We start from the raw sequence: 13,521 nt of genomic DNA, 5'->3' as shown, positions 1-13,521 counted from the left end.
GTATTAATTATCAGAATTAATACCTGTTATACAATTTTAAATCCGTTTTTGCGGTTTCTGTAAAATGGTCTGAAGAATGCCTTATCTGTATTCATCAACTGATGATACCAATAAGAGAATTACATAACATTACATTAGAGGTCTTAAGCAATCATTTACACCTGACTAATGACATTAAGAAACCTTGATAACATTAAGAAACCTTGATAACCTTTGAATTAGAAATTAAGTGTTTTTAAAAAGTTAATAAAAATTTATTCAGACCCGTCCTAGCTGACCAATTAGGGATAACAACCGGGCAGCCTAAACCACGCCCATTTTGACATATTATCCTTCTCTTTTTTATTTTGAATAATTTAAGAAATATATAAATTGCTAGATAAAAGATAAAAAAACAGGGTTTTAAAATCGTTCACATTTTAAATATCTTGTGCATTTTTGTCACTTTCAGTGGCATTTTGCTGGTGAATTTCTGTCCCTAGGTGCCATTTAATCTGTAATAAAATAAAATGCTATGTTATTTCGTTGCTTACCACTAGGTGACGTAAATTCACAAGCCTGGCTGCACTCGGGAGTAGTATGTTCAGTAGAGGGGAATTTCAATCACTTTGTAAAAGTGCGCCAGTGCATAATTGGGATTTATTTTTTTTAAAAAGAAAGAAAAAAAGATACATTAGTAATGTTTATCTGCTTTGTTTTAAAATACTTTTTTTTTAAAGTTTTGTCAAATTATTTAAATTATGTTCTGTAGCCTACTACTGCGAGAGGACGGTGTGAAAGCATTTAATTTAAGCATATAATCAAAATGTTCTTTCGTTTGAAATGTTCTTTCGTTTTCACCGAAAAGTGGTCAGCAGTGCCAGACAGTGTCTACAAATTCACTGCGCCCTAATTCAACTCCACCCTAACAACCCGCCCTCAACAGCGGGAGAAACCAGTAAGTCTGCGTCATTGTAGCTCATGAATATTCATACCTAGAGTCGGGAGACAGAGCGTCACATAAAAGGATACAGGTGAGGTCACTCACGACGACAGACAGTCAGTCACAGCTGGACACTACGCGCAGAGGCCAGTAGACGGGCTAGTGTTACTCCTGAAACAAATAAACGCAAAAACTGGAACCGTTTTAAATTCCTCCAGAATAAAAAGGGAACTAAGTTTGCATCACGTATAAAAGAGAACTCTTAGAGGAACGGCAACATGTTCACTTGGGTAAATAAGGAGCAGGGTGGAAGGAACAAAGAGGGCGACATGTTTCAAACAGTGACTGAAGGACTTCAGAGTCTTTATGCTAAGAAACTGCTGCCTTTGGAGGAGACTTACCTCTTTCATGATTTCCACTCACCGGCGCTGGAGCAGGCGGACTTCCAGAGCAAGCCCATGGTCCTCCTGGTGGGACAGTATTCCACAGGGAAGACCACTTTTATAAGGTAACGCATTGCTTTGAGAGAGATTAGTTAGAAAGTCAGCTCTTCAGCAAAACGCTAAGTAGTTTTCTGCCAGCGAATGAATGAATAGTAGGTAACACTCAATTTTAGTGTCCTGGGTGGTTACGCATCTTACACTTTACTAGTAGGCTAATAACAGTAAACATCCAAAATTACATGCAACGAAACCAAACCCCTATAGTAAGTGCATGTTTTAGTAATTAAATGTTTAATTACACTGTAACAAGAACACAAGAATAGAAATGTCTACCAAGCCAAGATGGCTTTATAATATTATTAGACACAACTATATTGTGACTTAGCATTTATTTATATTTAATTAGTTATTAGAACAGCATGTACACGTGTTAAGTTTAGTACAGTCAGCTCTTTGTGGTTGCTGCAACAGGCTGCAAACCCTGGGTGTTTTACAGCTTATGCCAGCTCACATAGTTCATTCATCTGTGGAGAGATGCAGAAGGCTGGAGAGTATGCAAACAACTCATAAAAGCATCATTATTCTTCTTATTGACTTTTTTGCTGTTTGTCAATAGCATCCAGCTTTGATGTCTTTGCTGCGTCTAATCGAATCCTGTGCTTAGACAGGGAGTCTCTGAATAAATAAGAAAATCCAATAGCTCTGTGATTCATGTTGAAATCCTCTCAAACTAGAACTGGTTTATTACTAGCTCAGCCGTTCATAATCTGAAACATTAGGTCATAGTTGGAAATGATGGATGTTTAAGCACCACATTCCAGTCTAAAGAGTAATGAAGTCGCTAAGTATACTATAAGTTTTTGCTTGTATATGCGAGTATGAAAAGCCAATACAAATTGTGACTGTATTATTTTTTCACCTCTCCACCTGTAAAACAGTTTTCAGTCACGCTTTTGCTAAAAGTTATTCCATTACATTACGCACATGTGCACTAAGGAGAAATTTAGCCATATTTAACAATGAATGCAGATTGATTTATAATTCCCTTATGTTTATGTTCAATTTAATGACAAGCCATGTGTGTTTCTTTGCTTGGAAACCTTTGACACTTTCTCATCCTCTGGCAGGATGTGGTAGGAATCTATGGTTTGGCTAGGAAGTTACAGGAAGAGTGAGACTGATGGATAGGTCTGTTTTCACATTTTAGTCATCATCCTATGGTTATGTGCCACTGTTTAGCTTTGATCCTTGATCAGCTTTGATTTTATTGACTATCTTTATTTTATTGCATTCTGTCAACCTAAAGGTAGGACCTTAAATTATTCCATTCATTTACTCTCTCACCTGACCGTGACATTTTGTTTTCAGCATGTGCTGTCACATTGATTCTGCCGCTCCAGTCAACCAAGAAGTGGTTCGTTAATACTTAACCTCTCTCTCTTGCAGGTATCTTCTGGAGCAGGATTTTCCAGGGATGCGAATTGGCCCTGAACCAACGACAGATGGATTCATAGCTGTGATGTACAATGAGAATGAAGGAGTTGTTCCGGGAAATGCCTTGGTTGTGGACCCCAAGAAACCTTTCCGCAAGCTAAATGCATTCGGGAACGCCTTCTTAAACAGGTAAATATCAAGTGCCCAATCGCTACATTTTAGATTTCAGTTTCAAAGTTTGCAACTGTAGTATTATTTAATATGGCTTATTAAAGGGATAGTTCATCCAAAAATGTAAATTGTCATCAATTACTTAGTCTTATGGGTTTGGAATGACATGAAGCTGTCATTTATGTTTAAAACACAAATGAAGATATTTCTGTCCCCCCATTGAATGTTGATTCCAATTATTATTATTATTAATTCAAATTTGACACTTCAAAAAGTTCATAAAGAGATTGCAAAAGTATTTGAATCAACCAGTCTAATCCAAGACTTCTGAAGAGGCACAGTCACTTTATGTTAAGAACAGATTTAATTTAGGCTTTTATTCAACTGTACTTGCTTGACGAAGAAGCAAGAACACCTCTGTTTACCCATTTTTGGGCAAACTAACCCTGTAGAAAGATGGGGCTGGATAAATTGATAGCACCATATTCTAGTGTTCATGAGATGTTCTGTCAAGCTTAAGCCAAGAGAGTGGTTGTTAGACATCATGTCATGTGGCAGGAAAATCTAGGACATGGGCACATATTCTTGCTCGCTACATTCTGTAACGAATGTCCCTCTTGCCCGGGTCGTTGCCAAAACAAGGATTTTCTATTATCTTAGTTTGGCAGTGGCATAGGATAGGAAATCTGTCTGTTATGGTAGAGTGCAGTTCAAGGTTTACAGTATAATTATAAAAAGACAATACATTCATGTTAAATACACATTATGTCAGCTTTGTAGTTTTGCATATAACTTCCATTCCATTAGGTTTACGTTTCACTCCACGACACATTCTGCCGCTCATTCATTTCTTCCTTTAATCCCATGCAGCCTGATTTTCAATTACAGGCAAATATTTTCAACAAAAAAAGAGTCAAATACTGTGTATAGGCCACTTCTCCTTTTAGATCACTAAAGCTGCTGCATGAGCTACCACAAGTTTTAATGTTTAATTTTAGTACCTAGATAGTTAGACAAAGGATTTTTGTTCCCCGTTTGCTGGATATTTATGTTGAGGGAAATGGGTAAGTACTTCTTTGACAGTGACCACTATAGAGGTCAAAGGCACACTTGACAGAGAACATCTCCTCTCCTCTAGAGGAACCTCAAAACAATGCACTTCGTTTCCTGTGGATCTCGTTGTGCGTCATGTGATGGCATGTTTAGGCACAGCAGTTTCTTTCTCTCTAACACATTTTATCTACTGGCTTTTTGAATAAAAAGCATGTGTAATTTTCTTGAAAAATGAAACTTGTTTGAATGCCTCTTCCTCTATTTCTCAACAAGTCCTTCTGCTTTGCAGCTGACAGGTGATGTTTGATCGCAGATGTTGCAATTTCCTCCTAGGTTTTTTTTTTTTTTTAAAGACCGATCCTCAAACTCACTGGAGGCAATATTGCAATCTTAACATCACCATAATATTCCCTCAAAATGGAATTTTCTTCTAAAAGTTGCCCCAAGTTTGTGGAATAGTTTACCACTGTCCATTAGATCCTTCACCTCACTCAACATGTTTAAAAGCAGTGACAGCATTGTGTTCTGGATGGATGCATGCAATGTCTTATTTAAAAAATTAAAAAAAATTATAAAGTTTGTCTCTGTTAATATGAGGTCATATTAGCAACATTTCAGCTAAACTCTGGGGGCAAAAAATGTCCATTGTCGATAGTGTAGCAATGTGTGAATAACAGCTCACACAGAAATCACTTTCAAGCAGCTTTCTGTTAGTCAGCACAAATAGTTTGTGTGACCAACTTGAACCTGAGCAATCTTGTGACTTATTTTATTTTGTATTTTTATACTCTATTTATCACTGCTAGAGTATCCCATTTAAATGTGTCAGGCCTGATTCTTGTATCATTGAAAGAATTTTGAAAGAAAATGCATCTCAGCTGTTTCCCATGACTCAAATCAAATTAGTCAACTGACAAATGTAGTGATACTACCACCATTTCCAGTGATAACATGAGGTGATGAACTCTCTCCATCTGTCTCGATAGGTTCATCTGCTCTCAAATGCCCAACCAAGTACTGCAGAGCATTAGCATCATTGACACACCGGGGATCTTGTCTGGCGAGAAGCAGCGCATAAGTAGAGGTCAGTGGCTGCAATGCTTACTGTACAGCAGGATGTTCATTCTGGTCTTCATAGTGTCTTAGAGTCAGTCCATCCTGTATTGTGTTATAAACAAAGGCCGAGAGTTAAGCACAGACTTGGTCACATGGCCACACACAATGCAATAGGATAACAAATGACTAAATGTACACCATCAAATGTACCCCATTTCTTCTCTTGACAGTTTTCTCAAGTGCTCCTCCAAAGATGTTTATTAGAGAATAGCCATTTGTTTAGGTAAATCTTGGTAGAGGGAAGATAATGTCACATGACCAACACAGCATGAACTGGGCTGTTTAGCAGGCTTGAATTCTGTCAGTCTATGGCTATTTCTCATTGAAAATAGATTTGATGCGATGCATTTACAACAGACTGACAGGTACACTCCCTAGAGGACTGAAGCTCGTTTTCACAGAATAAGGAACAATCATAATGCTTTAGTCATTAATTTTCATTTTAGTCACCAGATCTGCCCTGTTTCTTTGTAAATTTCCTCTGTTGTTTCCGTCCCTGTCTCCCATTACATGACACCAGCAGACACGCTGGAAACCCTGATGAGTGTGTGGTGTTATGATGTCAGCATTTCTCACTTTCTTTTTTCCTCATTTTGCAAGCATGAGTTGAGCTTGCTAAACACACTTCTGGGTTTACATCAGCATTCTGGCACCTCAATATGTAGCCAGTGTTTATGTGTTACAGGATCATTAATAAAAAAAACAAATATGCTTTGTTTTCACATAGTTTTTTTATTTTAACTAAAAAGGCAGAGCACTACTGAAAGTGGCCAAGCAATTTTTAACTAGATATGTCTGTTATGCTGGATAATTTTTATCTATGAAAATGCACAACAGCAGAGGACAGTATGGCGCAAGAGGGTCTGCAAACTGTAGATTAGGCCTGGTGGCGGAGTCGCAGAACTGCACAAATGTTCGAACGCAACTTCGGCCATGAGGGATAAGACACATGGGCGTTCCACATCTGTTCCTGCTTTAGCGCCGCTCTGCTGAGGTTGCATTCATCTTATGTTAGCATCTCTGACACATCTCACGATGCACCATTGGCCTTGTGCATCAATCATATTTGATTTTTAATACGACTATGAATTTTCTACAAAATTTGAAAATAACTGAATGTTTTACTGCCTGACATTTGTGTTGTAGCTGCTTTAAATTGTGATACATATTGCATTCTTTAGATTTACAAATGAGGGCAACGTATTTGTATTTAGGCTGCTCGTTATACAAGTGTTTTAATTATTATTGGAAATAATGATGGTAAGTTGACGACTTCTGGTGTGACTTATGCAGTACAACCATATAATTTTTCTTCAATTTTAAACTGTTTATTGTTGGTCATTATGTGCTGAATTTTAACTGTTTGTCAAAAAGTTATTAAAAATGATAAAATATAAAAAATAATAATAATGGCTAATTGTAGGACCCAATAGACATCCCCTTTATCACATTTATATAAATATTAACCTAAAATCTGGATGTTTATTTTGAAAAAGTTAATTTAGGGTAAGCGAAAGCCTTTTCTTCTTCTGTACTAAGTTGCCTTACATGGAATACCATTGATGGTTCCCTCACTATAAGAGTAAGCACTGAGCTCCTCCTTTGTAAAATCTTGGCAGAACGTTTTGTAAAAATTTTTATAGTGATGTGTAATCCATGCCATTGTTGTTGGAGCAGCGTAATTTCCTCATTACCATTGGGTGGTTGGATAAGTTGGATCTCATTGCTTAAAATGAATTGATCAACACATGCACTTGCCTAGAATGAGCTGGTATGGTGTCCCTGTCTCTTTGAGATTCTCATGGTCATGCCAGGTCTGTGACCTGAAAACTGATCGTTACACCCTTCTCTCGTCCTGTTTCTTCCAGCTACAGAAAGAAAGCAGTTACCATTATTTATACATGAAGGGCAGTTTAACAACTTTTTTTCGAGTTGTGAAATATCAATTTCAAATAAACTTGTGTGTGTGTGTGATGTTTCCATAATTCAGTTCAGTTAAATTCACATTTATTTGTATAACGCTTTTCACAGCACATATTGTTTCATAGCAGCTTTACAGAAAATGCATGTGTCTACATTACAATATAGAATGATCTGTTATCAGAAGTGACATGAGTGTTTTAAATATGAATTTTGGTCTTCGATATTACTATTTTATTTTTATTTAGTTATTTTAAAAAGGTTTATTTGTTATATATTATATTACGTCTATTTGATTATTATGCATATTTGTTTCTGAATATATATTATGTCTGGATTTCCCAAACTGGGGTTTGTGAGTTGATGAAAAGTCAATAATTAATTAAATCATAAAAATACAAATTAAAATAAATAAATATTTAAAAAATGAAAACAATGAAAATTTGACCCTAAAATATGAAGCGTTTTACTTGTTTACCTGCTTGTCATGTGACCATTAACCAATGTCAGAGAACCATGGACATGTGAATGTGCTGTTAAATTATTAAGATATTAGGGTTCTTCAAGTTAATATTTTAGGTCAAAGGGATCGGCTGAAAAAAGTTTAGGAATTCTTTTGTTATACCATATGTTTTTTGTTATATATGTTTTGTTTTGTTATACTTTGTGTTGCATGTTATTTTATACTATTGATTTACTACTGTATTTGTATGTCACCATGGTGTGTAATTAATGGGGTATACTCAATTAATTTTCCCTTACCTGGACAATGAAGTATACAGTATTTCAATTCTTATTCTGTTCTGTTGATATTTTTCCACTACAGGCTACGATTTCTCTGAGGTTCTGCGCTGGTTTGGAGAGCGAGTGGACCGTATCATTCTTCTCTTTGACGCCCATAAGCTGGACATATCTGATGAGTTTTCTGAAGCGATCAAAGCTTTCCGTGGGCAAGATGACAAAATCCGTGTGGTACTGAACAAGGCCGACCAAGTGGACACTCAGCAGCTGATGCGTGTTTATGGAGCACTGATGTGGTCGCTGGGGAAGGTGATCAATACTCCAGAGGTGGTAAGGGTCTATCTCGGCTCTTTTTGGGCCAAACCTCTCCAAAATGCAGAAAATCGACGTCTGTTTGAAGCTGAAACACAAGATCTCTTCAGAGACATCCAGGGTTTGCCTCGCAACGCTGCCCTGCGTAAGCTGAATGACCTCATCAAAAGAGCTCGTCTTGCTAAGGTAGGTTGTCTAAGTAGTATGTAGTAGTCAGCTTAGAGGTCTACACAGAAATGCGTTTTGACATTTTTAAAATTAGTTAGCGCCATTTTTATTATTGTCTCATCTTCAGATTATTAGTACTGTATGCTTTAATTAATGCTAACACTTTATTGTGATGGTCCCCCCACAAACATTCTACTGACTATAAGTAAATACATTTCAACTTATTCTACTAACCCGAACCCTAACATGTAACCTAACAGTCTACTACTAATACTCTAGAGTTAGTTGACATGTTGCAAATATATAATATTCTCTCTATTTTTTAATATTTAGTATCAAGTAATATTTCATTAAAAAAAGGAGAACTAAAACCAGTGTGACACAAATGTTAAAAGCAGGAATAACAAAGTACTCTCTACCAGCCCTCTCTCCTCATTGGATTAAAAATTAGACTATATCATATGCCGTGGTATGCCCCTGGGGGGGATTATCCCTTCTTTATTGTCTTTAGCAATATCCCACCTCTCCCAGAAGGCCCGTGAGTCTCCTGAATATTTTTGCAGGGTGTGATGTCTGTCTTTATTGTTCTTGATGTAAAATAAAAGGTGCTTTAAAAAGTCCTTGAATCTGGTGTTCATGAAAGAATGGGAACCCTAAAATCTACATTATATATTATTTTGACAGACTTATTTTATATTAATCAGAATGAGCTTTATTGCCAAGTATGTTTACACGCACAAGGAATTTGTCTTGTGACAGGAGCTTCCAGTGCAGCAGAAAGTATAGGCATAGTGCCGACATACATATATTTATTGTTAATGTATTTAAACTTTGCTGCTTGTAAAACCCACGCTGAAAGTTTCCAGCATCACTGCTCATTGTTATTTTGTCTTGTGTTTGACCTTAGTTCAACCACTATTGTTTTTGGCTGACTGCACTGTTCGAACTTACACATTATGCCACATGAGCCCCAATCAACACAACCTGGTTGCGTCGTACACTTAAATCTGGACAGTATAAACAATTCACTCATGGAACCATGACAGAAAATGTGTCTTATCTCTTCCGCAATATTTTCCAAACACGTTCAGCAAACAGGAATCCTGTAGCCCTGTGCATGCCTTCCTGTAATGGTAAAGCCATGTGAGGCAGTTAAATGCCTTCCCCATCTCCTGGAAAAGCCCAGAAAAGTCCCTTTCCGTGGTACAAAGGAATGTGTGTAATGTGCTCAAAGAGAGCATAGCCCTTATTTTTCCTAACCTCTCCACCCCACTAAGTCTTGCCACTCGTCATGTTTACGCCTTTCCTGTACTCCTCAAGCCGCCAATCACCCTTAAGAGGAATAAACATAGCATAAAAGGAAAAAGCCCAACCTTAATTTAGATCTCTTGTGGTGTACTTCCTCTATATTGAGGAAAACGTTTGTATAAATACAGATGCTTTTGAATGTTCCTTTGGCAAGGGCACTTCCAAGGTGTAAACACAGAGATGGTGTTTGATTATGCAACCATCCTAGACTAACAGGAGCTGGATGTCATGTGAGAAAAAATTGTCTATAGCAAGTTAAACCATAAGACTTCCCCCAATTCCCATCACTGATATTAATCCTCTGCTTTTTAACGAAACTTAAAGTTTTGTGATAGCATTTTGACTCTTAGATTACTTTCACAAGGATGTAACATTTATTTATTTTGAACCTTTTTTTATTTTATGCAATTAATTAGGTTTTGCTTAAAATAGTTTGACTATAGTTTGCAAAAATGCATCTTACTTGTATTGACTAAATATTAGGGTCAGTGTAATATATTATAATAGGATAAGAAATTCTATTATTTCTTATTTTATTATAATTCAGCTTAGGGGGCACGTTAAATTTGTTTTGCATATGGGCCCAGGGCTGACTTGCTATGCACCATTGTTCACACCATACCTCTTTATGAACTTACTGACTATAATCTGCTGTGTGTTTTATAGGTTCATGCTTATATCATCAGCTACTTAAAGAAAGAAATGCCTTCCTTGTTTGGGAAAGAGAAGAAAAAGGAGGAGCTGATTGCCCACCTGCCTGAGATCTATCAGATACTGCAGAGGGAGCACCACATCTCACCTGGAGATTTCCCTAATGTCATTAAAATGCAGGTAAGACCTGGCCTGTGTCCATGGAACATGGGTAAATATTAGATGTTATATTATGGTTTCGACATATGTTTACAAAGTAAACAAAACTAACCAGGATGCGAGCTAACCAGCATTATTTTGTCTGTTCTTGCATGAATGCAATTTCCACCAACTGCTGGTTATTAAATTATGCTAATTGGTGCAAATGTATGATGGATTCCAGGCTGTAGATCTGAGGAATATTTGTTTTGTACAGTGTTTTAGCACAATGCTTGAGTCCCTGAGGGGGCTGCTTGAGTCCCAGCCCTGCTATTGCCTGTAGAGCAGGAAGAGTCTGTACTTTCACTTTCTTCAGGTCTTGCCTATTAACTATAATAACATTGGCTAATTATTGACTAAGACATGTACTAACAATAAACTTTCCGACCAGACAGCTTCCAGGCAGCACTTGAAAGATAGAGGCCATGCTCTAAATAGAGCCCCAACTGGTGACATTGATTCACTCCAGAATTAGACATCATATCACTGAACTAACCACTTCAGGACTTGGATGCCTAATTTTGTAGGCCTTACTTTAAATCTGTGTCTCTGTCACCATCTTTAAACACACATTATTAAAAATTAAAATGAATAATGAAACCAATATATTCCTATAACCCAGTTTTTTATCTGTTAATGCTATATTATAACAGACACTTTAATTTGACATTAAATGTCTCCCTCTGTCACTCACATCTACTAATGTAGGACCAACTGCAACACTACGACTTCAGCAAGTTCCCATCTTTGAAATTGAAGTTGATTGAATCTGTGGACAGAATGTTGTCCACCAAGATCTCAGGCCTGATGAACATGATCCGAGAGGAAGAAAGCAAACAGCCATCTCAGATGGTAATGGGTGGAGCCTTTGAAGACTCGTCCGATGGGCCTTTTGGCCATGGCTACGGTGAGGGTATCAGTGCAGGGGCTGATACTGAGGACTGGATCGTAAGTCGCGACAAACATCGCTATGATGAAATCTTCTACACATTGATGCCTGTCAATGGGAAGGTAACTGGCATCAATGCCAAGAAGGAGATGATGAGTTCTCGCCTGCCCAACACCGTACTGGGAAAGATCTGGAAGCTGGCAGACTGTGATAAGGACGGGATGCTGGATGATGAAGAATTTGCTCTCGCTCAGCACCTTATTAGGGTCAAACTTGAGGGATTTGAGCTCCCTGCAGAGCTACCGAATCACCTAGTGCCTCCGTCTCACAGGAAGGACCCCACCGCAGACATCTTGTACAACCACCAGGAGGATTGAGCACCCTCATATATGTATTTTCATCAGCCAGCTGCTAGCACAAAATGGCCTTTGAAAATTGAAGCCTTAAAAACTTAAATGAAAGGAATGAAGTTTTATTTGTTAAGCCATCTTTTGCATTCAACAATGCTGTTGATGGTCAAAATTAGACATTAGACTTCTGTCACTTTCATATACCTAAGATTGGGTAATTTGGAATGCAATTTCTTTAACTCAGAGTTAAAGAACAAATATGTCAATATTTTTGAAAGACACGGCATACAAATTTAAATTACAGCCCATAGAATTATATGGTTACCTCTAAATTTTTTCCCTGATCTTATGTTATTTCACCATGTACTTGCAGATTGTGAAAATAGATGGCAATGCGATTGTAGATCATTTTATACAGTGCTTTCAAGATGTTATATTACATTTCATATGAAATAAAAATGTAAAAATGAAATAATAATCTTCCTATATATGACAAACTGTCACAGAGGCACTGATAGAAGTATCCATTCCCATTCATTCTGACACAGTGTGAATATCCACAGATGTTACCTAGCTATTCAATTAATTTTGCAGCACAATATAGTTTTACAGTTTCTTTTTTACATCAACCTTTTCCTTGAATGCACATTTTTCGTATGAACTTGAAAATGATTGCATCATAATCCTGAAATAGACTGTGAGGAAATTGAAACAGTATTCAGTGTTTCATGATGCAATTAAAATTATGCTCATTAATATTTTAGATGTAGCTTTTTAATAGAAAATTACTACATACACTCTTTTCTCATGCTGGGTGTTAAATATTTTGATTTATTGAATTACATGACATTGAATAAATGTACACATTAATAACAGCATTATACTGAACAGCACTGAGTTTTGCCAAAGTTTTTTGTTGTCTATAATAATTGTCTGACACTGACTAGTTAGTGAAGAATTATAATAGTTTATAGCAGCAAGCATTTAAAGAAATTAAACGTCTACATTTAAAAAATAATTCTTATAAAATATTCTACAATTTCATTTTTTGAAAGATTGGCATTCAGGCTGCCAGTCTATTTATGCCTTCTATATATATATATATTTCTACACATATATTTTACATTTCAAATATTGTATACAGCAATGTATACAATGACAGTAAGAGAAAACGTCTAATTAAAGTGTTTATATTTCTGAGGTGCAAAAGAACTTCTGTTGTATATTGAAATCAGTTTTCATCATGAAAACTCCATTATGCTGTATATACATTAATACAGACGAAAGTAAATGTGTATGTTAAACACTTACTATAATCTTATGTACATTTGAATTAATACTATAGATGGTTTCTGTCAGCTCAGAGGTGGATTACATGAACTAGACTGTAATTATTTGACATGAGTTCAACTCTTGTGGCTTGTGAAAATGAAAGATCATGTTTGAAATTAAGATTACTGTAAAAAGTGATTACAGAAATTCTTTTCATGTTTTTGGGACAATTAAGTATATGTATAGGTGTTTGATGGTGCTGCCTATACTTTAATGAGCCTTTGGCATATATATAACCTCCAACCATCTGTTAATGTGTAATTGATTGTTAAAAAAAAGAAAGAAGATTTTTATATGATTCACCCTTTTAAAAAAGGGAATGTAATAAATGTTTCTGTTTCAAATTAAAAAGGTTTCACTTTGTTTTGAAATTATAAGTCTTGAATGTGTACTAAATGTTTTTTGAAGAGTAATCTCAGCTGTTTCAACCTGGAATCAATTAGAATACCATTGGCATGGCTGTTCCTGGATTGGCATGTAGAGAGGTGTGTGCTGCTGAATTGCATGAAATAG

The 13,521-nt window shown here is 36.4% G+C and overlaps 1 protein-coding gene across 1 annotated transcript; it reads left to right on the top strand.

Moving 5' to 3' along the window:
• The first annotated feature begins 955 nt into the window (after window positions 1-955).
• Window positions 956-13,359, top strand: ehd4 (EH-domain containing 4). The gene is made up of 6 exons (XM_077239751.1): window positions 956-1,430; window positions 2,812-2,988; window positions 5,010-5,107; window positions 7,886-8,298; window positions 10,255-10,419; window positions 11,146-13,359. The coding sequence occupies exons 1-6, from the start codon at window positions 1,201-1,203 to the stop codon at window positions 11,701-11,703; spliced, it is 1,641 nt and encodes a 546-aa protein (XP_077095866.1). The 5' UTR covers window positions 956-1,200; the 3' UTR covers window positions 11,704-13,359.
• The last annotated feature ends 162 nt before the right edge of the window (window positions 13,360-13,521 follow it).

Source organism: Siphateles boraxobius, unplaced genomic scaffold, assembly GCF_051911475.1.
Source record: "Siphateles boraxobius isolate OS27281-9 unplaced genomic scaffold, OSU_SipBor_1 22, whole genome shotgun sequence".
Classification (NCBI taxonomy): domain Eukaryota; kingdom Metazoa; phylum Chordata; class Actinopteri; order Cypriniformes; family Leuciscidae; genus Siphateles; species Siphateles boraxobius.
The sequence above is the reverse complement of the archived record's forward strand: the minus strand, read 5'-3'. Positions and strand labels throughout refer to the sequence as shown.